General features: G+C 37.9%; 1 protein-coding gene across 1 annotated transcript in view; it reads left to right on the top strand.

Moving 5' to 3' along the window:
• ARHGAP10 (Rho GTPase activating protein 10) overlaps positions 1–25,495 on the top strand; it is a 154,850-nt gene that overhangs the window by 33,925 nt on the left and 95,430 nt on the right. Inside the window, exons 2-5 of the mRNA XM_056361295.1 lie at positions 7,716–7,811; positions 7,895–7,956; positions 21,247–21,318; positions 24,533–24,634. Of these exons, the coding sequence (XP_056217270.1) occupies positions 7,716–7,811; positions 7,895–7,956; positions 21,247–21,318; positions 24,533–24,634 (332 nt within the window). The remainder of the gene's footprint in view (positions 1–7,715; positions 7,812–7,894; positions 7,957–21,246; positions 21,319–24,532; positions 24,635–25,495) is intronic.

Here is a 25,495-nt window from a genome sequence, read left to right as displayed (position 1 = left end):
AGAGTTTGTTTTTGGGAACAGATTATATACATAATATTGATGTCCATCTTGCTGCCTTTTGGTGCAGTATATGATAGAGGGAAACTTTTGCAGCAAGTCCTGAACTGCTAGTTTTTATCTTTGGAAACTGTATAAATTTGGTGGAATGTTCACAGTTTGCTGCATTGCAAATTTGTTTTTCTTAGTCCTTGCTTTCTAATTTACTACTTTTCATCTATTTTGTGGTCAAGCACATGGAGGTTGTGAGAATCAAGATGGTTATGATTCCTTTCAAGAGAATTATCTCTGTGGTACTCCACAATAACTTACATCACAGTTGCCTGGCCCTTCAGCAGAATCTTTAGGATACAGGTCTTGTGTCAGGGTGGTTGCAGGAATGTTTCTCCACCCCAGAACCAGTGAATTTATTGGCAGGGTTGTAGGGCCAGGGATGTAGCTTGTCTTTTTCTTTCATAAGTTGTAACTTATGCTGTGTTCCTGAAGTGCAGAACTGACTTAGTTACCATCTGAGCTGGCAGAAGGGTGCACTTTTTGGTAAGAGCTGTGGGACATGCTCTAGGAGAACCTTATCTCTGCTGAGACACTAAATATGCTGTTTTGCCTAATGCCTGTGATGTGAAAAGGAAAATGCCCTTGGCAGGATTGAGTAGGGCTGGCTTGGTGATTTCAAAGATCCAGCTAAAAAGGCACATAACCAGAGCCCAAGAAGATGTGATGCAACCAAGGGACAATACCAGCATGATTTGGCAGTTTACACGTACTTCTATAAGATGCTACTTTGTTGATATTTCATATATCATAATTAACATGTTAATTAGTTGTTTCTTGATGTGGGGGAATGTGGAGTTGGTACCCTTGTACTTGCAAGGGTAGAAAAAGGAGAAATGAGTTATATCTATTCTCACTGGTAGGAGCTGGAGAACTAGAGAAGCTAGTTAGATAAGATGATATGTTTTATGTTATACTGCATACTTTCTACAGGAGAAAACAATGCTTGGAGGTTATGGCATCTAGAACATTTTGCATATTTATGAAAATAAAATTCTGCTCTGCTAAAATCTGAAAACTATTAAAGTTGCCTGTTTTGATCGATGTGGGGAATAGTGGCATTTAGACTAAGGGATTATACATTTGAAAGGAGGAAGATCATAAAATATGATAAGTAATATCTGAAACAGAAATCTTGCAAAAATTGCATGGATCTCTCTCTCAAGTGGGGAGAAGAATAGAATATCTCTGTCATGCCATTTACATGTGGTTTGTTCAGGCTAAACAACATGTTTTTACTTGTCACATAATTATACCACAATTAATGACCTCAGCCTGCACTAGAACTGGTAATAGGGGATGTCAAGCACTGTGGAAGGAACTTTTAAGACCAGTCAATTCCTAACAGAGGCACTGTTCTGAAGAATGATATTCATTGCTCCAGTATTCAGTTTTTGTCTTTTCCTTAGATTGGACAATAAAAAACATGTTTTTCTTTTTTGGCTTCTAGGTGTTCATTTTCAGTTATCATTAGTTGGGAGAGTTGTGACAAAGTTTGGACTTCTAGTGTAACAAAAGAATGACATTAATTCCTATTTTTGACAAGTTAAAAAGAAAACTTCCATTAGTGCTTAAGATTCCTGAAATTGTTTTTAATTTCTTGTTGACCTTAGGCTGTGGGTTCTTTGTTTGTTTTATTCTTGCAATTTCTTTTTTTCTGTTTGTTGCTGAAATGCAAAGCTTGTTTTTTGGTTTTTTTTTTTTTAATTATTATTTTTTATTTGGTAATGAAAACCCTTCCATGTTAAAATTTGAAAGACTTTTCCTAAAATATTGTTGCTGCAGTTTGATAGCTCTTCCCTCCCCCCTTTTTTTTTTTGTATTTTGAAAATTTAAACTCATTTGTGTGTGTGTGCATGTGAACTTGATCTAGAGCAACTTCATCCTGACACCAGATTTCTGTGGTTTTTTAGTAAATAATAAAACACCTTGTAACTTTGGTACAATTGATGTAGATTTGTCTCAGACCTGAGCATATGAATGTGGAGAGTGTGAAGCTGTCAACTGCTGGACCCTCGGGACCTGTGGCTGGAAAGGTGCCTTCAGGCCAGCAGGAACAGAATGTTGTGTCGATAGCTGATTAAACTGAAACTGAGAGAGGCCGTTTTAAAGATGTGGGATGGTCCAAATGTGCTTACACTGTATTATGCTGGGGCGGGGGGGGGGGGGGGAGGGCGAGGGCTGGGCAACTTGACAAGTCAGTAATGAGTTAATTTTTAATCCTCATACCTACATTTGCTAAGCTTTCAGAAACTCGGGAATTGCCATGGGTACCATGACATTGTCAAAATGGGACTCCAGGAACCTTGTAGTCTTTGAACTTAATTTCCATTCTGGTTTTGGAGGGGATTGAATAACTTTGTGTTTTAGCTTTGTTGTAATTTTATTCTGGTTTGATGGTTCTTTCGATGTACTAACCAGATAAAAATGAGTAGTAAATAGTTTATTTGGTTTTAAGGAGTTGAAACATGTTACTGCTTTTAAGAATCTGCCACATGGCTTGTGTCTGCTAAGTTGATAAGTAAATCCTGTTTATCCACTTTACTAAGGTAATAACTAAATCCTGTTCATGTTCTCAGTGTTGTGGATTATATTAGATTCATTGTTCACCTTGCTGAAGGGGACACAGAAGAGAAACACTCTGTTGCTTTTGTAAATGTTGAGATGGCACGTTTTGTATGAAATGCCATACAAGTCCATTTTGCAGCCCTTGGACAAAATATTTGAAGTACCCCTGTTCCTCTGAAGCGGCTTTGTTAGCTCTTGCAAGTGGGATAGATGCCTGGAATGAAGAGGGGAGAGGCTGACTCACTCAGCTTGTCCTTGCCTGCTTCACAACGGTGTGTAGCTTGCCTGATCTTGGCCTACTGCAAGGAAAATAGATCAAGAAGTCTAATATTAGTCATTAATGTAATAATGTAGGTTGAAGATGAGCTTAGTAGTTAAATCTAAGTATTTGTTAACCTTTTAGCTTTTTGAGGACAATATTTTTGAATAAGACCAGAGCAATTGTAACCCATGTTAAATAAAGCCACTAGAAATCTGTCATTCCTGGAGCGTATCTGTTCGTCTATGACATTTGTAGTAGAGCATGAGGAATGGTGATGCCCTTCTTAAAGAATTGTCATGATACAGATGCTTGAAGTAGAAATCTGTATTTTGCTGTAGAAAAATATTAACAGTAATACAAAGGGCTGTTACAAACAGGTGGTTCTCCTGCCATGCAAAAGAGATCTAGGATAGCCTTAGGAAGCAGTATTGCCTTGTTCTGTGCAAGAAGTTTAGTTTAAGTGGCTAATACTGAAGTTCGTACTGATCTTACAGGGAGCGATTGGAGTCTGGTGCTGTAAGTGAGGGCTGGCAACTCATGGTGTCATGTTGGCTCAGCTCAACTCAGATAAGAAACAAAAATATTTTCCTCCAGACGCAAATGAAAGAATATAGAGGTATTTGTGTGGGGCACTGGCAGTGCATCTGGCACAGGATGAGCTGACAGGAACACTTGTTACTAAAACGTTTCAGAGCAAAATGTGGGATCTGGCAGCTGCTCCTGTTTCTTGTGGTCTATTTTAAAGTAGTTACATTCAAACATGGGGAAAAAAATACAGTGTACTGATATGAATATTAACAAAGACAGAAAGTGCAATGCCCTGGTGTCCTTATGTCCCTCCTTTTTCTCTTTGGAAACATGTCTGTCTTTCTCTTCAGTGTTTTGATTAAAACATCTAGCAGATGCTTGATTTCTTTTAGTGTTTTTAGAAAGTCAGTCTTTGAAATGACTCTGCCTTATGGGTTTGCCAGGATTACATTTTATTCAGGAAAGAATGTTAGTATTTTGTTGATATTTAAATGCCCTTTGATCTTGAATGCCCTGTTCCTCCCTTTAAAAGATAGCAGCAGCTTTCAACAATCAACAAACCTATTACTGTATTCCTATATCTTTGTTTGGTGTTACTGGGTAGAATGTGGAGATTAAAGGGAATAATATAATTACTTCCTGGCCCCCTAAGTTCTCACTGCATTTTTTTAATAGGCTACAGCATTATTCAGATAATCAGCATAACTGGTTTCCTGTTTGATACGTACTACTGTACTTATACTGTCTTATTCTAATACATGTAGCTGGAATCCATATATTTTTACACTCTACTATATAGCACATACTGATCTTGCAAGCTCTAATGTTGATGTGGAACAGTACTGGAATGTATCTGTCACTGCCAGCTGAATAATTTTGCTGTAGTAAAGGTCTTCTAATGCAGGATGGCAGAAAGCCAAGTTACGTTTATGAAATTTTAACTTAAGCAACAATGCTCAACATTTAAATTGTAACACCATAGTGAGAGAGTATAGTATTTATGATGATATCAGCATCTAGTTTGTTTATACAGAGTTTTATAAATGCTTATAATTATGTGAGCATTTGTACATACTGTAGAATATGTAGAATTAATCAGGGAAAATACTGGAGCAGTTTCATGCTGTTTGCCTCAAAGTGCAAGGTTTAAATGCAGATGATCATGGTGTCTCCCTCTGGCCATGGTTGTAAGATGTCAAGAAAATCCAGCACAGGTCTGTGTTATCTTTTTGAGTCTACCTACCATCCTCATAATTTTTTCTGTGCTGTAGCAAAAGGAGTTCAGTATTCTTGCTCTGACCTTTTAAGAAAGTTTTTCTCCATTTCTACTTGATTCACGGTCTTGTTTCTTTTAGTTTAGCAAAAGGCAGATCAGAGACTCTTCCATTCCTGTGAATAGCTGGGCACCAGTGGTTCTGCTGTGTAAGGTACTAGTTTTATATTTGACCAGTGCTATTGTGCCATAGGGAACGAAAACAGAATGTGACCTTAAATGTAGGTAAAATAAAACAAGACTGTTGGATGATATATAAACATTGGAGGATGAATCTTGCAGTTAACATCTGCTGACTAAGCAGGATTAAACTCCATATTTTGGCAACAGTTAGGACTCTGGTCATTGCAACAGTCTGAATGGAATGGCTGGAGTCTCCCCCAGACAGGGGATTTTTTTCTTCCCAGTTATGTCTTGCAACATGTGATTGTTTTTTATTTTTCATTATTTTCATATTTCATTATATTTTTATTATTTTTCATATATACATATATATATGCACACACACACACATATAAGTGACTTCTCACTTTTTTTGAAAGTGCCAAGTTCTTAAAATCTGTTAGAGAATCTCATTCTGTTTTGTTGCCTTTTCTTCTAGATACTGGTTCAATAACCAGGTATTTTCAGCTTTCTTGACCCATCAGGTCATTCTTCTTCTCAAACTCCCAGCCTTCTCCCACTCCTTGATGCTTTCCAAAATGTTTTTGATCAGTTTTGAAATGTTTCAGATGTGATTTGTGGAAAGATGTTGCAAAAAATGAATGTGTCTTCATGGCTTTAATACAGGAACACTGCAAATGTAGCTTTGATGTGTTAAAAGGTTACTGCTTCCAGCCCTTTGGTTAGTAATTTCCATTCCCTTAGCAGATTCAGTAGAGAGAAATGTGTGAATGTGGCTTTATGATCCTGTGAGAAGCTTAGTGTTTTGATTCAGCCCCTTCTCAACCTGGCTGAATATGTTGGTCTTTGCACTGAAGGGGTCAGGGCATGGGCACGGGCACAGGTTCTGTCTGCTGTCACTGTCACCAGAAAGTTGGCTTTTGGTGGAGCAGTGGGTTATGCAGCCATGCAGGAGGTTTTGCACCACTTTAGAATGGCTCATCAGAGCCCGTAGCCCCTTCAGTATTTTAGTACCTTTCAGTCTGTGAAGGTGAAAGGGGTGTGCATGTGTGTGCATGTGGTGATGCATGCTTTCTCTTAACATTTACCTTGCTCTGCATTATTTGAATAAGTCACCTCTACAAGTGGGAGAAAATGTAATAAACAATTCCTTCCTTTAACATGGGGCTTGCTCTCATATGACAGGGCTTTGGTAGGGATTATCAGATTCAAGAAAATTAAATAAGTTTGGGACTGTGTGTTGTTGTTGGATCCATTCTCTCATAAATATACTCTTTTCAACCTTGTGTTGTGACCTGGCTTACAAATAAGCATAACATTAGATGTGTAAGAATCTTGTTGTTTTCCATGTTTAAGCCTTTCACAGCCAGGAGAACTTGTTTCTTTTGCTGTCTGCTTTGTGAACAGCCTTTTAGCCCACAAAACATTTGAGCTAAAATACCCATGGTTCCTTTTACATGGCAATTATATTACTTTTTCCTTCCACCTTCTTGCCCTTCTTCCTTGAGCCCTGTGCAGCATCCTGTGGTTTCATGTGTTGAAGGGTACATGTGCAGACTTTAAAAGCAGTTGCAAAAGTGAGATGGTTACCTGGCAGCGTGGTATCACAGGGAGCGGCACTGTTACACAGTAGATGAGGAAAGGACTAATGAGAAATGGCTGAAAAGAAAGGAATATTTGTCTTGCTGTTTGTAGAGTATTTGTACCTTATCCTTTTAAGTGGTTGAACTGGACTTTCAGTGCAGCATTGTATGCTGGAGTTGTACTTGACTGTAACACATGATAAAACATACAGTGTGCTGGATGCAGGACCTATCATAAAGTTGGGGTTTTTTTTGTGGGGGTGTGTGTGTGGTGTTTGTTTGTTTGGTTTTTTTTTTAAACCTAAACAAAACAAGAGCAACAAAAAAAGCCCAAGTTTTTTGTCTTATAGCACCAGTTAATATTAAAGAACAAAATGCTTAGCTGTTCCATTAAAAGACTTTTTCTTAGCCCTTCAGAACTGCATGTGATAAGAAAAAGATTATATATTAACTAAGTATTTCAAATTGTCTTTACCCTTGGCTGACAACAAAAATGTGAGTAAAACCTTTACTACTGGCTAGATGTGTACCAGGAAATGCATCCTTTTTTTTCATTGACTAATTCCATCCTTCCAGAACTCATGACATTCCTAACCTGCATGTGTCAGCACAACAGAAAAGTGCACACACTGCTTATTTGCAGCTTTATAAATCTTAATAAGGGTTTATAATGATGATATTGTGGCTGAATATAGTGTGTGATTACTTCCTGACAAATGTAAGAGTGCAGCCTTCTGACCCCAGATTGTCAAACACTAGTAGGTAAAACTTGAAGAAAATGTTTTAGGAATATTTCAAAACAGTTAAAAAAATAAGTTAACTAACTTTTGGCATAGTTTAACTCCATGGGATTTCTAGTTCCAGTGCAAAATGGTTTATGTATAAACGTTTCACCAGCAGAGCTATCTATATAGGGTATACAGAAAGTCCTAAGATGCTTATTTGTGCTGACAAATGTACTGGCGAGTTTAGGTTAGCAGAGTAATACAGCTGGCATAACTTACTCTTGAGTGTTGTGCCTTAAACTTCTGTAGTTACAGATCTGTTTGTATGGCCTGTGCCCTAAGTGGTGATACAGCGAAGTCTAAGAATATATCTAACACTGTACACAGGATCACACTTGCTTTCTACTATGTAGCCTTGTATAAAGAAATCTGCGTGATAAATTCCCAGATGAGATCAGAAGAGGGTTAGACAATATTGGATGTTTTGTAATGTCCATAGATAGACCTGTGTTGAGTTCCTTGTCAAAGTTGATTATTCTAGGAGTAGGGGGATCTTCCAGCCACCAGCCCTAACGTTCATTCTGTACTTTTTCTTCTCCTTGCAGACCTTTCAGCAGCCCAGAGAAAATTTGCCCATTCTCTGAGAGACTTCAAATTTGAATTCATTGGTGATGCAGAAACAGATGATGAAAGATACATAGGTAGGTAAGAAGTGGTAACAAGTGGCTGTATTTTGCCATGCCATCCTGCAACATGATTAAACTTTTCTGGTTTTGTATTACAGATGCATCTCTTCATGAGTTTTCAAACTTCTTAAAAAATCTGGAAGAACAAAGAGAAATTTTGGTGAGTTGCAATAAAAATTTTTAAAAGCTGTATATATAGCAAAGAGGAAGATGAAAGTCAGTTAAAGTTGCTTCCTGCTTTGATAACCACCAAGATGTTAATACCAATAACTATACAGTGAAAGCTGTCATTGTGCAGCCTCTGATTCTGTAGTCTAGAGTTACAGACAGCAGCTAGTTCTTATTAAAGAAAGCAGCTATTATGCTAAGGACAGATAACTGAGTTGGTTTAAAATGTTAGTGGCCTGATAATTTATGGCTGGGGCTAATGGGAAAACCATGATAAGGTTGTTTACCATTTGCAGTTAAAAACAAGATGAAAGACTAAATACTGCAGCAGGACATCCAAGTTTGGGAAGTTGGCCAAATTTGGATCCAGAATCTCTGTGGCTCCACCTTCAACACGTGTGGATTTGGGATGCAATCTGTTGGCTGGATGCAGTAGCAGACTTGCAAACCTTTTGTTTGTAGTTGAGCCTTCTGGTGGAGGGTTGCACCTGCAAACATTTTGTTGCTTTGTGGTGTAGAAGGGAGTGTTTTTTATTTACATGCCTGTGATTGCTTAGGGTCTTAGTGTAATATGGGTCAGGTTGGCTCCACGTAGACTGCGGGCTGAGACCTCTGCATCACACCTTGCTATCTTGATTTCCTAAGTTGTCCAGAAGATGGAAGGTTTCTTTTTGGGTGGTATCAGGGTTCTCCTCTGCAGTTGTATGCCCAGCTTTTGTTTTAGAGAGGGGATTCATACAGCAGATTACATCTACTCAATTTTCTTCTGAGGGTAGTCAGACCTTGCATCTAGGAAATGCACTTAGATCTGCCTAGATAGCAATTATGTTCCTCAGTATTTACTATGTGGTTAAATCTTTATCTTCCTGGAAGTCAGCAACCACTTGGCATTGCTGAAAGGAAACTGAAACTAATCTGTGTTCTGTGCTCCTCTCTGCCAGAAGCTGTGCCTGCAGTGTAGGAGTATGTAGATAAGTGAGAAAAGAAGTTGTGAACAATTTTTTTAAACATTTCTCTCTGGCAGTCCTCAGCTCAGTAATAGTCATGGTTACCTGGGTGTGCGATGTTATGTCCTGGTATGCTGTTCTGATCTGGAATCACATTTGGGTCAGACCTAGAATCTATGTAGTTCCTTGCACATTCCTGACTAATGCTGTCTTTACATAGCAGAGGCAATTTTTCACTACCTCGAGTTGTTTTGCCAGGTTGTAGGGATTTGCTCAGGTATGTTTGAATGCTGTTTTTATTTTTTGTAACTCTGAAGTGTAGTCTTTACTCTGCTTTTTCCTGCCATCCATAGCTGTATACTATTTTAATGAAGTTGCTACATCTAATTAGTAAGTCTTTGGGAAGTTTTACAGTGAAAAATACTTTACAGCCTGTCGTGTTATTTTCCACACTATTTTGATAGCAGGTTTTTGAGACATGTCAGCTTCAGGACTTCAGAATTATGTAGCGCGTTTCAGTGACTGTATCGATAGATCTTCGGTAGTGATAATTACCAACACAGTAGGCTGTTCAGAATCCAGTGCTGTCTGTCTGTATAGTAAAAGGCTTCTGTTTTTCAGACTGAATGGCACAAAACAGATTACTTTTTTTTGTGTGTGATACCCATGCTTACGCAGAAGACATTATCACACTAAAAGCTAATTAATGCCACTTTCTTGATAAGAAAAGGATGAAATGCAGCATTTGTTAGAACAGAGACAGTTTGAAAAACTGTCGAGTATAAAATATTGTGGGGCAAATATTTAATTCCAAATAGAAACAAAATACATTCTTTGACTTAACAGATGCGCGGCCTTTTCATTGCATCTGTAGTCTAGGAAATGTTATGTATCATTTCTGGAGTGAGTTAATGTAACAGTAGCCATAAGTTTCTTGAGAAAATGATTGTATGGTGACTGGTAAAAACAATATTCAGTGGCTGCTTCTCTGACTGTTTTTATTTTATTTTGACTTTTCAATGGATATTATAAGTGGCACGAACTCTAGAGATACTCCCATGGAGAATATTAGAGCATGTTGCACTCACAGATGTTTGGAATCAGATCAGGCATCCAAAGACTTTCTATTAAGATGGAGAGTATATAGCAGCATTTTTTTTTTTCAAAAGCATTCAGTTTTCTTTGTTAAGAATGCTCTTTATTGAGCATTTTCCCCCTTGCCATTTTGAAGATGACAAGAAGGTTTCGGACTGCTCACGCTGATTTCGGTGCAGCATTGGAGATAAATTTCAGTCACGTAAAAATTAAAGAAATCAAAGAACTAAGGGCATTTCAGATATTGCTGTGCCATTTTAAATGTGCAATTAAAGTATATTCTAAACTGAAATTAAATACTTATCATCAACACTTCTCATGATTTTCTGAAAATATTGTTAGTGGTGAATCCAGAGTCCGTTAAACTTTCTATTAGTGTTTATAATTTACTTTTTTTGGTTGGCATTTGTCTGATGAGTATTTATTTGGTGAATAATTAATAATTTCATTCAGATGTTGGAGTCTTGCACTTCATGGTTTTACTACTTCTCCCATCTCCTTCAAAGGCTGCTGAAATTACATCTTGACTGTCAAAGGATTGGGTGCTTGTGAAAAGGGAAGTTGGCATTAATCCAGATGCTTAATTGAAATTATTATGGAGTGGCCAATACAAAAATAATTTACATTTTTCCATAGCACCATAGATTGGTGACATTCCCCAAGGCAGCCCCAGTTTTCCTGACAGCAGAAGCAGGTTTGATTCTTGTGATGGACTCGGAACAACAGGCTTTGCTGGCTGCCCTCATGTAAGCTGCAATGATGAGCATTGCGGGGCAGCCTGGTAGGTACATCACCTGTGGTTGTTATCCCTTTCCTCTTCCTTTACTTTTCTTTTTACCACCTTTATATCTCCCTTCCTCTTTCCCAGTCTTCTGCCAAATGACCAGCCTGCCCCTAGTTAGTTTTCCGTGTTGATTCCAGTCTTGCTAAATCATAACCAGATTTGATAGCACTTGTACTGTTCCCTCAGTAATATCAGCAGTACTTGGCACCCAGTGCGGTCGCCCTAATGTGCTGGCTATGCATGTTTTCCCTCCCTGGAGGTCCTTCATCCTGCCCTTTAGCTGCTTGTGGAGTTCACCTGTTTCTCGCATGACTCTCCCTTAACCATGCTGAAAGCCCAGTCAGCCCTCACAACACTGTAACTTTTGTCAGTGTCTCTCCTAGTTACGGGCTGTGTCCAGCAATCTCTCAGGTCCTGCTTAGTAGTGTCTCATGTCCTATTCAGTTAACTTACTCCCATGCCAGCACTGAGTGAGTTGGCTGCGTTTACCTGCAGAGGTGTGACTTGTGGCAGGGTCATGTATACCTTGATGATCCCTGATGAGTGCTGGTCTAGACTATTCTTTAAAAAAGTTCCAGGTCTAGAGATTTCTCTAGTTTTACTCCAATGTTTATTCCATTTTTTTCACCTGATATCCTTCCTAAGTCTCCTTTTCTGCAAGTTAACCTGGGAACACGTTGGGAACTTTTTTACGGTAGTCATGGAGTAAAACCCAATCGTTTTCCTTCATAGTAGTATTTTCACTGTTACCCTTTCAAAGTGGTGTTTTACATCTGTGTTTTTCCTTATTCAGTTGGATTATACTGAGTTTAGACCAGCTGTCTTTTACGTCAAAATTATTTTAATCCTGCTTTCTGAAAGCACTGACATTTTCTCTTGGATTTATGTCATTCCACATGTATGTTAGTGTGGTGGAGTTATTGGTAAGTCACTCCATAAATTGCTAGTGAAAATTAGGTCATGCAGGAAACTTGGCTGTAGTTTCCTATATGATGCTTGAAATGTCATCTTAGCTGAACAGGTATTTTTCAGGGTAGCTTTGCAACCAGGATGTTGTTTTCTCATTATTTCTGTGGTTTATTTGTTAAGACCAGGTTGCTTCTTCCGCAGCACTTTTAAAGTTGCTACTGTGTTTGCTCTTCTACCGTGCTCTGGGACCTTGCTGCCTCTCCTTTCAGTTTGCTTTGCTGAGTGCCTGAACTACTCTGAAGCAAAGCCCCTTTTGACTTGAATGTGATTAAATCCTCAGTTTTGTAATGTAGGAATACATACAATTGTTCTTAAGAAATCTTTACTCTCCTTAACTTACGTTCCCCCCCCCCCCCCCCCCCCCCTTTGTTAGATGATTTGCTATAATTAAGATTTTTTTTTTTTTCCTTTCTGAAGGTTATTAAAATCTGCTATTGTCTTACAGTCAATTGCTGGTTTGTTTTAACTCTTTCCAGTTAAATAATGGTTTTATAGCTTCCTTCCTCTCTGCTTTCTGAAATACATATAAAGAACTCCTATTCTTTAGAGTCGTCTTTGCCTCTTGCCAAATAAAATGTTTTTTCACCTTAGTCTTTCTAACTTTGTCCCTAAGTACTTGTGTATTTTATTTTTACTCCATCGTGTTTCTCTTTGTATAGGATTTCTGGTACAATTATATTCACCTTACTGTATGTTTCCTGTAATTCCCCAAGGCAATATAAACTTGCTTTTTTTTATTTTGGTATGGTCTCTTTTATTTCCTGCTACAGTTTTAGCACACTTCTATTCCTTTGGGTATCTTCAGAGGAAAGATGCTACATAGTTTGGTTTTTTTTTTGTTTTGTTTTGTTCATGGTTTTTTTGCGGGTTGTTGTCGTTGTCATGTCCGCCCCCGCCCCCTTCCCCCCAAAAAACTGTTGTTCTTATGCCATTAGGTATCTTGGCAGTCCTGGCTTCTCAAAAATCCTTTTGCATTCTTTCTTAGTTTTACTACGTTGTCAGAATCAAATTCAAAATAGCACCTCTCTGAAGAGCAGAATTATTCTCAGCTTATATCAGGAACATGAGAAACTGTTTCTCTGTGGGTTTTTAAAAGAAATACCTCAGTGAAGTCACCATTTTATTCTTTCTTCTTGATACTCTGGGGGGGGGGGGGGCAAGGAAAAAGAGGGAGAGAGGTTTCCCAGTTGTGGTTTCCCAAGTTAAAAGAAGTTTGTTAAGGTTCAAAGACATATACACAAAAGGTTAAAGGTAGAATTTAAATAATCTGTGCAAATATGTAGATATACTTATGTATACTTATTACCTCTTGTGATGAAGTATTTCAGTGCATGAGTATTTATTTCACAGGTTAAGTGCTCACTTAACACTGTTCATGAATAGGTTACTATTACATTTTGTTCAGTGACTCTGTATTTAATATACACTAGTTCACTTTGCTATGAAGATGATGGTATTAATCTTTCTGAGCTTTTCTTTGGTCCTCTGCACACAGGTTTTTAATTGTAATCTATCTTCATAGTAATCTGAAGGAGCAATCAGTTTACTCACTGTTGTAAAGTAAAAAAAAAATAAAAAAAAAATCCAGTAGTTTTGGATGTAAGATGCATTCAAGATCTGTTCAGTAAGAGTTCAAGGCATTATATAGTATTTGATATGTTCAGATCCTTTTAAGTTCACTGACAGCACAGGCTACTAAACACATCTGCCAATACAGTGTAGAACATATTTGTCACATTATTGGTGACCACTTCTGAAAAATTAGGCTGCCAACAGCATATTAAACATTTCAGATGCAGAGACAGAGGCACAGGTAAAACAGAACTTCTCAGGAGCAACATTTGACTATGTTAATTGGAGAACCTAGATTCTTTTTTTCCTTGTGCAAATTGATCAATTTAATAAAACATTTTCCAATTTTAGAAACAAGCAGAACAATTGTTGCTGTATCTCATTGCCCAGCTTTCACTTTTCCTCTGCATGGCATGAGGCTGGGTGGCAGTCATATACTTACTGGGATATGGGAACACGAACACAGAACTGCAACTGCTTCAGGCATATCTCTTATGTTTTGGTGATTTCCTGACACCAAATGTTTGTTTTATTTATTTGTTTATTTTTGCATGTTACATACAGTCTTCTGAAATTGTTTTGTGAGTTACATATGAGCTTGTGTGTGTTAATCTATAAAACAAACATGACTGTTTTCTATACTATAGAAAAAAAGTAAAAAGCCAGTTCTGGGTGCATTCCTGCCACCTCTGAGTGAATATGTCTGAAAAGTTCTGTTACCACTAGTTGCCTTTTCCAGACAGCTTTGTGGTCTCACATGCATCAACATAACTCCCTAGAGAATTTTCATTCTGTTATTTCATCAATGGGAAATGTTTGGAATTTGCATTGTAAAACTGTCACCAGTTTGGTTTTTCTGGTTGTTAATAACACCACTGTTCCTTGGAGAGGACAGTGCTGACAATAATCCAGCCGTTCATTCTTGACTGAACACTGAAGCTGTTGTTAGCTGTTGGATTCTTTGCTTTTCAGTGGCATCCTTTTGCTTAGCGATGAGCTTTGCCATGCACAAAGAAAATGGGCATTATGCTATGTGCTTTCCTGAGCAGCCTTTTCGTCTTGTCAAGAGTTTTATATGGCCAGTGATTTCAAAGCGTGGACTGGAAATGATTATCTGCTCATACAAGAACCAGACTTATGTTCTGGTGTGTCATGCTGTTCAGCTCTTGTGTATTGGATTTGCTAAGGGAAGATCTTTGTTTGGAGGAGTTATCTACATTTTTCTTCCACTTCAGATGGGGAAAAGCTGATTTGCTGCTATTCATGAAACTCTGTTTCTTTTCCTGTTCATTACGCTTATGGCTTTGTAGTATTTTTCTCTTTATAGTGGAATGTATTTCATAAGAATAAACTTGCTGGAAAGCCAGGGCTATTAAATAGCTTTTTAGAAAGCAATTGTTACTAAACTCCACTGTCTTAATTTAAATACCTTTTTTTAAAAAAATGAAAGACTTTGTTTGCATTGTTTGCTTATGATATCAATTTAATTTTGAGGTCAGCAGTTTCATGGCAAGTGAAGCAATGCAAACAATCTTTCAAAGCAGAGCGCAGCATAGCGGATAGGTCATAGGATGCATTTTTAGCTGTCTGTCCTTTAGATTAGTCATAAACTTCCACTGAACAGGAAATAACCTTTGACTAGAAGGGAGGACTCACTGATCCTGCTATTATAGTCTCTGTAAGCCAAGGCTGCTGCCTGTAAAAGGGCTAGGAAGTGCATAGCACAGGAGTTTGCCTGTATCGTGGCTTGTGGGGCAATGGACCAATGGTCTAGGAAATTCCTTCTGGAACAATTTGAGAAAGTAGCCAGTCTTACCGAACCCTGGGGATTGTTTTCTGGAACACCTAAGAGGAAGGTGATTTGTTTTGTTTCAGGTGCCTCCTGGCATCTCAGAAATGTACAAAATAGATTGTCTGAAAGACAGATCTGTCTGTCCACCTGACTCTTGTTACTGGATGCCTTCCTCCACAGCAAGTGAATCCAGAGGAGTGGATGTCACTTCTTTTTTACAGCTTCTGCACACATGCAAAGATGCACGAGTATTAATGTGCTATGAGACCCCCTTAAAAATCCTTTAGTCTATAGACTCCATTCCCCAAACCCAAAAACCTCAAACATCCATGTTTGTAATCCCAATATGTGGCTGAGGGCATTTCATTATTTATGTTTGTAAAGCTACAAGGAAAGCTCTAGAGCATCCAGAGTCTTTTACCAGAAGAAAACTTGCATTTGAAAACAAATGAGTTTTGGGTATGGTTGCGCTGACTGCAATCAGTGCTCCAGTTATGTACAAAACTAGTACTGAGAAGTGGTTAGGGAGATACACCACTCTGTCTGCAGGGCATACTGGCAGGAGAGTTGACTGTGCCGTTAATTGGGAGCACGTTCAAGTAACTGTAAGAGCAAATCACGTTCTCATGGGAAAAGAAAGAATAGAGGTTAAGGCTTTGCAAGTAACATCTAATGTCTTCAGTAGTGGAATTGAATCTGCACAATTACATAATACAGGATTTCAGACATAAATCTTAATGCTTGAGAAATTTCAGTAACAAATCACTATGTGAATCAGGAAACCTTCTTGTAGGAATACCCAATTTGTATATATTTTTTTTCTCCCTCAACACAGGAAGTATCTGAATCAGCTTTTTTTTTATTAGGCTGAATGTTGCAATTTTATGGGGAAAACACAGAAGAGCTATAGCCTCTGTAAGCAGAAGTGCAGCTGTAGGTAATAAATTTCTTTATTAGAAAGTGAATCTGTTTATTCAACCGCAATGTTAGCTACCTTTGTTATTGAATCACTGCTAGGTATGTCTTCCTTTCTGCATTCTTTGTTGCACTCAGTAGGGCAAAACTTCCTTCTCAGATCTAGTTTCATTGACACTTGCTGGTTTTCATGAGCTCTGCCCTACTGACTGGCAGCCTCTGTCTCTGCTTTGTTGAGAAGAGAAACAATCATGCCCCTGTCTACAAATAAATCTTTCGAGTCAGTGCACTGGGAAACATACAACCTGCTTTTCTGTTTGGCGTCTAATTTGCATTCCAGTTCCTGGGATGAGAATTAGGAACTCAGCACTCCTGTGTTGCTATGCAGTCTGCAGCAAGGTGTATGTTTATGGCTTCTTGTTCTTCTTTCCCAGTGAACCTGTCTTGTATGGGAGGATGCTTAGATTCGAAATGGAGCAGAGTCAGTGTACATATTTACCTTGCCTCTAGAGCTGTTGATGAGCAATGTGTAAATTCCAGTTCTTCCAGTAAAGGCCGAGGTCTAAGGACATTTTATGGATGAAAGTTGGGAGGCCACTGCTGCATTTGTCTAATAAGCAAAACAAATTTTGATTAACTTAGGTTGGTCTAGCCTTTTTAGCCACAGGGGCTGGACTGAGCTTCTGGGACAGCTCTTTGTGGGTTGCTACTGCTTTACAGCCCATGCAAGCAGCCTTCCTCCTCTGCAAGACAAGCCTGGTTGTACCTGCAAGGGGAGCCGAAACTTAGGAAAGACTACTCCTGCCTACCGCAGGAAAGTGAGAAAGCATGAGAAGTATTGAATTCTGGTGGATGGTGTTGTGTGTCAGGTTACAGTCCATAGGGCAGAGGTGTTTGGGGAAGCAGTTTCTCCCTAACAGCTATGCTCCCGTCTTCTCTGAGAAGGGAAGAAGTAACAGGCTACATGAAGTCATCTTGTGGACTGGCACTGACTGGTAAATAACCTGTTGGATGTTGTTGACTTAACTGGTGAAGTAGCAAATGGCTGTAAATGCACTTGGTAATGGCTTTAGTCTGTGCCTTTGGGGGCTGCTCTAGGAAATGCTGGTTTGGGCTCCTTAACCTATGATCTGTTACTTATTTAAAGAACATTGAGCTGGAAAAGTCAGGATTGTCACCATTTTGTAAACTATTTTGCCTGAGCAGGTGGTGTTTTGTAAAGGCATCTGAAATTAGGAGGTATACACAAAGCTGAAAGTCTGCTTTATAAAGATGTTGCAAATGTTGGATACAGTGATCTCTGAGACAATGATGGCAATAATGATTTTATTGCTGCTGTTGCCAGGTTTATGGTGAAGTTAAGTAAATTCTTTGACCTTTCCATAGGTGCAGCAAATAGAACAGGATTAGCATAAGCAAATTCAGACTGTCTGCCTGAGATGTGTGCATATGAGGTTAAACATTTTTTAAAGCATTCCTGAGACTTTGACATTTGTAAAGCTGGTTAAGATAACTGCTACCTGAGGCATGACCTCTTTACATGGATTCCAGTGTGATGTACAGTTGTCATAATTTGCCTGCCAGATTGTAAAATTGAGTAAATGTTCCTTTCAGTTAGGTTTGGGTTGATCAGAGATATGAAGAAAAGAAAGATATTCCGCGCCCGCCCCCCCCCCCCCCCCCCCAAAATAGTACATTTCTGTCGTCATAATCTGCCAGGATTAAAGGAGTAGAGGGATGAAAATTAGGAGTTGAGACAGAAGTTGAAAGAGGGAGGAACATGCCATTTCATATTAATGAATACTTAAGTTAAATGCATAGTATAACTTTTCTTGGAAATTTCACATTTTAATATGGACTTACTTCTTAAGGAAGATGCAAATGATAATGACAAATATATTCAAGCAATCCTTATCTTATTTACTGGGAGAAATTTAGGTTTTTTGTCCACTGATCTGTTAACCATGTTGGTTTTTTTTTTTTTAAAAAAAAGGAAAGGAAAAAGTGTTTTGAGTTCCTAAACTGTAAATAAACTAACTTAGAATGAATACCTGTGTAAATAATGTTTTTGTTATATAAATGACTACAAAACTTTTTGTAGCTTCTTATGATAAGCACTGGAGAACAGTGCAAATGTCTCCCTATTTAATCCAGAATTGTGCATGTTTCAATTGTGAACTTCATTTTTATTTCTGACAGTCAGATTAACAGCTTTGTAATTTGGTTAAATTTACCAGTTGTGTCTTGGTTGATAGTTTCTGTTTATATGCATATAAACTGACATACTTGCTCACTTCAGTGATTCAGAAATACTCCTCTTATATTCTTATATATGGGCCTGGTATGAAGCTCTATGAGAATGACCAAAAATCTACAAAGAAATCTGCAAAATCCTGCTTCACGAAGAAATACCCAAGAGTCTCATTGTTTAATCCAGACACAGAAAGCAAAACGGGTGACAAATCATAAATACCTTTATGGCATCTGTTAACAAAGTTTAAGCTGTGTAAAATGAGAAACATCTTTTTTTGGAAGGAAGGGAGGCTTGTTTTTCTTTTAATGAAAGAGTTACTGGCTTATCATATCATTGGCAGCAGTGGAATCTGTTTGTTGGCAGTCGCTGAGGGAACATCTCGTTTTGATTTAAAGATTATTTTCTGCTTCAAACAAATTCCTGTAGTGGTTTCCATGGTTAATGTTGCACAGGAGTGTAGCAGACCAAATGATCTGCAGTCAGCCCTGCTGGTTTATAAACCACAGCTGCCTTTGTTGTGGTGGGTGTTGGTGGTTTTTCTTTCGGTTGCATCAAGGTGCTATGCTTTTCTGGGGCTTGGACTTTGTGTTCAGCATACATTCACTGCCTGTTGTTCTTAAGTTTCACTTCTTTTTGTGTAAAATTTCAAATGGCTAATAAGCAACCTGTCGTTAGAAACTTATTTTTAAACTTCTGACCATTTAAATGCTCAGTTGCTACCTTTAAATGCTTTTAAATTATTCCACTAACCTTGGTGCTCTTCCAGGCAGATACTGTCATCCTTTCATGAGTTTTGCTCTGAGGAGGCCTCATAGCTTTCTCACTTGCTTTGTCAGTATAGAAGAAACTGGCAGAAACAACTTAAACTTCTTAAAAGTTTTCCAGTATAGGACTATTCTGTGATTTCCATGAGCAGTTCTCCACTCTGACTTGTGAGAATCATCGAGGTCTGCAAGGAGAGATCCTTCAGTCCTCAGGTGCTTCTGCTGTGTCCCAGGAAACTGTTTCAGTTATGAGTTGAAATTACTGTTTCCTTTCAGCCCCTGAGAATTTCCAAGGAAAGTCTTGGAGGCCTGACAAAACGTGAAAAACCTGAGTGTCCTAAAAACTGCCGTGGAGGTTCTTGGTAACGGCTTGAGTAGTTACGATATAGCGCATAGGCTGACAGGTGGGCTAAATCCTAGAACCACAGTTCAGCTCCTGGTTTGGGCATTTGAATGCCCTGTCTCTCATTTGGTGGGAGCTGAGTCACCTCAGGGAACAAATAGTTCTCTAGCCACCAAGAGCATTCCCAAAGCTTTGTGATGAAGCCTGCAGGATCTGTCTTTGCAGGTCTGGGGACATGGCAGCAGTTACACTGTTGTCCTTCCCTCACCTTCCAGCTAAACATAAGGGTCTTCTGTGTCATGGTTAGCCTGGTCCACTTCTGGAAGACAAAATTGTGAGGTTTCCTTTTTGTTTTGCTCTCACCAAGGGTGCACCGAAGAGTGCTTTAAGTGCTTTTGGCAAAAGCAGGAAATGGATGCAGAAAAAAAAAGTTTGGGCCATGAGAACAAGTGCTCTGAAGTTAGGAAGTTTCTGTTGTGTGGATGACTGTGCAACATGCAGTTTGGCCCAGGCTTGCCAGATATTTGGGTTTCAAATTGGCTCCATAGGTTAGTATGCTGCCGTGTCTGTTTAAAAGCCTTGGTTGCTCTGGTTACAGTGAATTGGCAGGATGACTCCCAAATTAATCCCTGCATGGCTCCAGGGGTGGGTGGGAGCAGACAGTGATGTTCAGGTTTGTATTGTGCCAGATCTCTAATACATCGCTCTTGTGTTCTATGATAAGAGCTTTTCAGAAGTGTCCCAGCAGGCTGTTTTAAGCCTGCAATGTTTTCTCTGACACCTTTCACCTTTGAAAGGCAGAGAGGGGGGTGGGGTGGGGTGGGTGTGGGTCGAGGGAGAGAAGGCCTTCTGCTGTTGTGTCTGAGGTGGTCTTCCAGGGAGCCCTGCCTGGACTCCTGGCAGCTCAGCCCTGTGGCTGTGCTAAGCCCAGTCCTGGACGTGATTTACTCTGTGGGTCTGCTTTAGGACTGAGACCGAAAGGACCCTCCTGCTCCTCCACATCTCCAATGCTCTCACTATCTTTTCTGTGCTGCTGTTGCTTTCCAGAAGTTCCAACCTTTGCTGAATTGTCAAACATTTTTAAAATTGAAGTCTTGTTTGCACCAGCCTCAAACCAAACCCTAACTCCACTCCATCTCTGGTGATATTTCATGTGAACTAAGAAACGTATTTGCTGGCCAGATCTAATATGCTGCAGTTTTCTGTCTTATACTGGCATATTGTGTACTTTTTCTTTCTCTTTAATATAGGTATGAGGCCATTTATTGTAAGTACACTTGTGGATGCTCACCCAGTCAGCTAAAATTCTTGTTTCTTGATTTAATGACTTAAGTTAACTTTGTTTTCGTAATGTACTTAATATTTTGATATAAATATATCAATGCCTAATGGCTTTAACTGTATGTTAAAAGATTATTATTTGCTACTCATTAGTCTATTCTGCAGTTGTTTGTAGTGTTTCTAGTTGCAGAAATTTTTGTGTCCCCAAATGAAAATAATTTGTCATGTCTCTCATTCTGGTGTTCAGTCATTGAGACTGTCAGTCTGATCTGCGAGACTGGCACAAGTAAAGCAGTTGTAATTTGGCTGCAGCCTGTACACTTCTGAAATTTCTGCAGATTTCCTGGCAGTGGATTTAAATAAGGGCTATAATATTTGAAAACTTGAATAAACTCATAGATGTGATTTTTATTTTATTATTATTATTATTTTAGTTAGGACTCCTAATTTGCTTCTCCTTTATTTTACTTTGGAGCTTGCTTGCTCTTCTCTTGTTATTGCTGATGATAAAGTGACTTGTCAGTCTGGCTGCAGAAACCTAACTGGTGTCTTTTTTTTTTCTTTAGGCACTCAGTGTTACTGAAACGCTGATCAAACCTTTGGAAAGATTTAGGAAAGAGCAGCTAGGGGCTGTAAAGGTTTGTTCCTCATTGCCTTTATGATAGTTTGTTCTATTTCTCTACTTGGATTGGATTGCATTGCAGTGATGATGTGTAATTGACAGAAAGATACTGTTGTTTACATTTAATGTATTCATGCTTTCTTTTTCCTACTTTAAGAACTTGCTTCAGAAACAAATGGAAAGTATGTTTCAAGAAGACAAGAATATGTCCTTTCCCTTGCTGCTTTCTTCTCCCTCTCTTAATCTCTTGTGTCTGGAATAGGAGCAATCTTGCTAACAGCCTGCCCCCTTCCTAATGGGTAACCCTGTTGTGCTTTGTATTTGTTTGCAGTTGCACAATCAAAGGCTGAAAAATATTCACTACCCAAAGGAGCTTGCTCATCCACATTGCTTTTAACTGTATTTTTACAACCTGTAAAGTGAAAATTTCCTTTATTTTAATTTTTGTTTTGAATAGATAACTTAATGCATCTGCATGAATGGAAAAAAATAGGGATGGAGAAGCTGAAGACAAGATCTCGTTCAAAGTGTTTTTGATTTTTTTGTGAAAGTGTTAAATTTTTTTAAGATTGTCACAATGTTGTGTATATTCTGAAAAAAGGCAAAGTAAGCTGCAAGTATCAGGGACAAGTTTGACCTTTTTCTACCTGTCTACCTTTCTTCTTCCAGTAAGAAATTTTAATGCTTATTAAAAAAAACCCCAAAATGCTTATTAAAAAAAAACCTCCAAAAAACCCAAAAAAACCACATCCCCCCAGCTATTTCACAGAGCTTTCTGTTCCAGTACTCAATTCATACTTTTTTAAACTACTACTCTACAGATGTTTTATTTTATCATTTCATGACTTCATCAGCAGTGATATTTAATTGCTAACATTTCAGTTATGAGTCCTATGCATTTTCACTTTATCAGGAATGATTGTCATGTTCTGAATAAGATTTCAGTGTTCGTGAATGAAAAATGCTCTGTTGATCATAAATCATTACAGTTCAATAGTACAATGAGCTTTGTGTAATTTTATGGGCTTCTGAGAAGTATATCTTATGTCCCAACCAACATACAATAAGAACTTGGTCTGTAATATAGGGAGGCCTTCCAAGGGAAAAGAGAATTTGTTCTCAATGTAACCTATTGTCATGGGCACAGCTGTAATGAATAGATTATTTCAATAGTATTTTTGGTGTTAAAGAACATTGCCGGTTTGGGGGTGAGAACTCCTAATGCTTTAAATTATCTCATGAACTTCACTCATTTCCTGGTCAGAATCCTGCCTGTGATGTTTCCAACAGGACAAGTTACATGCACGCAGTCTACATCTCACATGTTGTTTGGATGGATATTTCTTTCCATGCGTCCCTGCATACTGTTTCTGTGAAGTTGAAGCTCTTACTTGTGATTTAGCCTTTCTTTTTTTTTTTTTTGACAGAATACTCAGTGATCTTAAATAGAACAGTCTTGCATAATTGTATAACATTTAAATTAAAATCCTCTAAAGTATTTAAGTCTTCGAATATTCTTAGTTAAGTATTTATTCGATGTAATCAACGTACTGACACTGAAAATATAATACTGTTTAGCTCTGAAAACCAAGTTGTAGGCTTTAGTAGTGAAATATATCTGGAACATTGTGTAGTATTGCTTTAGGAAAAATGTACAGTGTACCATTACAAAATACAGGTTGAACCTGCTGCCTCAGATTTTTCCTGTATCTTACATCCCCTGCTGATGAAATGGTCTGAGTTAGGTTTAAGAAGATAAAGAAAAAAAAAGTTTACTTCCATAGTGCTGGAAGCTGAGACCCTTATTGAATTACTCCTTAGTAAAAAGTGTTGCTGCTGTAATTCCAAATTACATGTGTAAAGTTTTTGGCTTTGCCTACTTAGAAGTTAATAGTGCTCTTTTTTTCTGGCAGCACTCAAATGTTGACCAGATCAATAGAATTTGCTTGCTAATATGTTATCTGTAATCACACTAATACCATATGCATATCTTAATGTTTTTCAGTTGGTAAGGAATATTGTGGCTGCTTTTTGAAAGGAAGTTCTTAGGCTCAAAATGGAGAAAAACCTAGCATTTTTGGTAGAAGACCTTGCTGAGAAGCAATCCTAAACAGCTTAGATATCCCCTCTTTAATAGAATGCTACCTTCAGAATCCAATCATTCAGAGAACAAAAACATGCATCACTTTCAATATAGTATTATTAAAAATGAAAGGTTAGGTGGAAAAAAAAAAAAAAAGAGTAAGTATGTCCATGGAGTCTAACCAGTATGTTGCGTAGGATACATTTAAATGAAATTCCAAATTGACAGATAATGGAAAAATATTTTAATTGAACTGGTATCTTTCTGATGAGTAAATCTGTCAGTTCTTGACTGTGTAATTAAATACTTGATTTTACTTATTTTAGTTTGTTTTCAACTGCAGTTCCTTCAAAATAGCTTCAAAACTTGTTGGTTAATTTCATCAATGCAGCTTTCTGTCTTAACACACAGAGTTATAAAACTAGAACTGAGGAAACAAAAAGGGTTGCTTTACAATGTCTTCTACTAAATTAGATCCAAGAATTTAGACTTCATAGAAACATTTGATGGCAATCCCTCTTCCAATACATTGGTTTTGATGGTCAGAGAAATGGATTTACACTTGCAAATGATATTCATGTGTGTCTGTGAGAGTTTCTGTTTTGCTAGCATGATTTTATGTGTTATGGATATTGTTATGTATTTAATTTTTTTCCCCACCCCTGGGGGCAATAAATCTGGTAGAAGCAGGAATTCAGTACAGAGGTCTTTATATGGCTTTAAAATAGTGGTATTTGCTTTGGATTTTGAACTGTGAAATTGTAGGAACTTTCCCTTGTTGATTATAGAAAGTTCTTTTTTTCAGAAACTGGTTATTTCCCTTTAAGTTCTTTATTAAAAAACAAGATAATGTGGATGATCCCTGAAAGTAATGACAAATGCAATAAATCAAGAAAAGGTTGTTTGTTTGGCTTTTTGTAACTTAGAAAATGTAAGCATTTGCGTGATAAGCTTCACCATATTGATGCAATAGGAATTAATGTCAAGTTAGCCTTTATAATTAATTTAAAAAATGTTTCCTTAGTTATTGGAGCTATGATAATTTGTTTCTCTTTGTTTCTGATTAGTTAGAATTTTAGAAGAAGAAAGAAGGAGGCTTTTCTTACATTTTTATGCAAAATGAATGTTATTTTGTTTCTGTGCCTAGGAGGAAAAAAAGAAGTTTGATAAAGAGACAGAGAAGAACTACAGTTTGTTAGAAAAGCATTTGAATTTATCAGCTAAGAAGAAAGAGCTACAGTTACAAGAGGTATTGTTGGCTCTTCTTTTATGCAAGCTGAAGGTTTTTAAATAGGTAAATATATTTTATAAAAATGCAAAAATAGCATTCATAGTAGTAGGAGAAAAATTCCTGTCAACTGGAAAAGTTGGTGAGGAAATCGGTGTTTGCTGAACTTGGTGGTGTACCCCTACCATTTTCTGAATTGAGGGCTTTACTTGGTGTGTGTATGAAGCACTGAACATCATGTTAATTTTTTTACTTAAGAGAACAGCAAAGTGCAAGTGTATTGTAAAAAAAACCTCTGTATTTCTTATGAGGCTTTACCATATATGTAATTTGCATTGCATTTTATGTATTGACTAAGTGGTCCTGTGTTAATGCTTTATGCAAAGTACAGCAAGACTTATGTTCCTGAAGGAAGTGGTTTTGTGCTTCCCCCCCATTTTATTTTTCCTTCCCCCCCCCAAGTAATGCTACAGAAAAATGTGTTGACTATTTGTAACTTCAAAACATATCTGTTTTGCATGTCATTCCTGCTGTCCCTGTGGGTTTATTATCATCATCTTTATTTGTAATAGCTTTTATTTCTGGAACAACAGCAAATAGTATGTCAGAAGACAGCAGAGAAATCTTGCAGAGACCAGCTGTAGGCAGAAGGATTTTTTTTTTTCCAGAGAAATGTATTTATGTCAGAATTATTAATACTTAGTCTATTAATGCCTCATATCATTAAACACTTAATGTTTCCCCCGAGATAGCTCTTCTCTGTGCCCTCTACCCCACCCCAAATAATCTATGCCATTTTTCATAAAAACTAGTTAATGTAATTGGGAAGTTCATGGGAACTTATGAGAACATAAGAACTGTAGTTTTGTTTCATCAGTTTGT

The sequence above is a fragment of the Falco biarmicus genome, chromosome 1 (genome assembly GCF_023638135.1).
Source record: "Falco biarmicus isolate bFalBia1 chromosome 1, bFalBia1.pri, whole genome shotgun sequence".
In the NCBI taxonomy this organism is placed as follows: domain Eukaryota; kingdom Metazoa; phylum Chordata; class Aves; order Falconiformes; family Falconidae; genus Falco; species Falco biarmicus.
The sequence above is the reverse complement of the archived record's forward strand: the minus strand, read 5'-3'. Positions and strand labels throughout refer to the sequence as shown.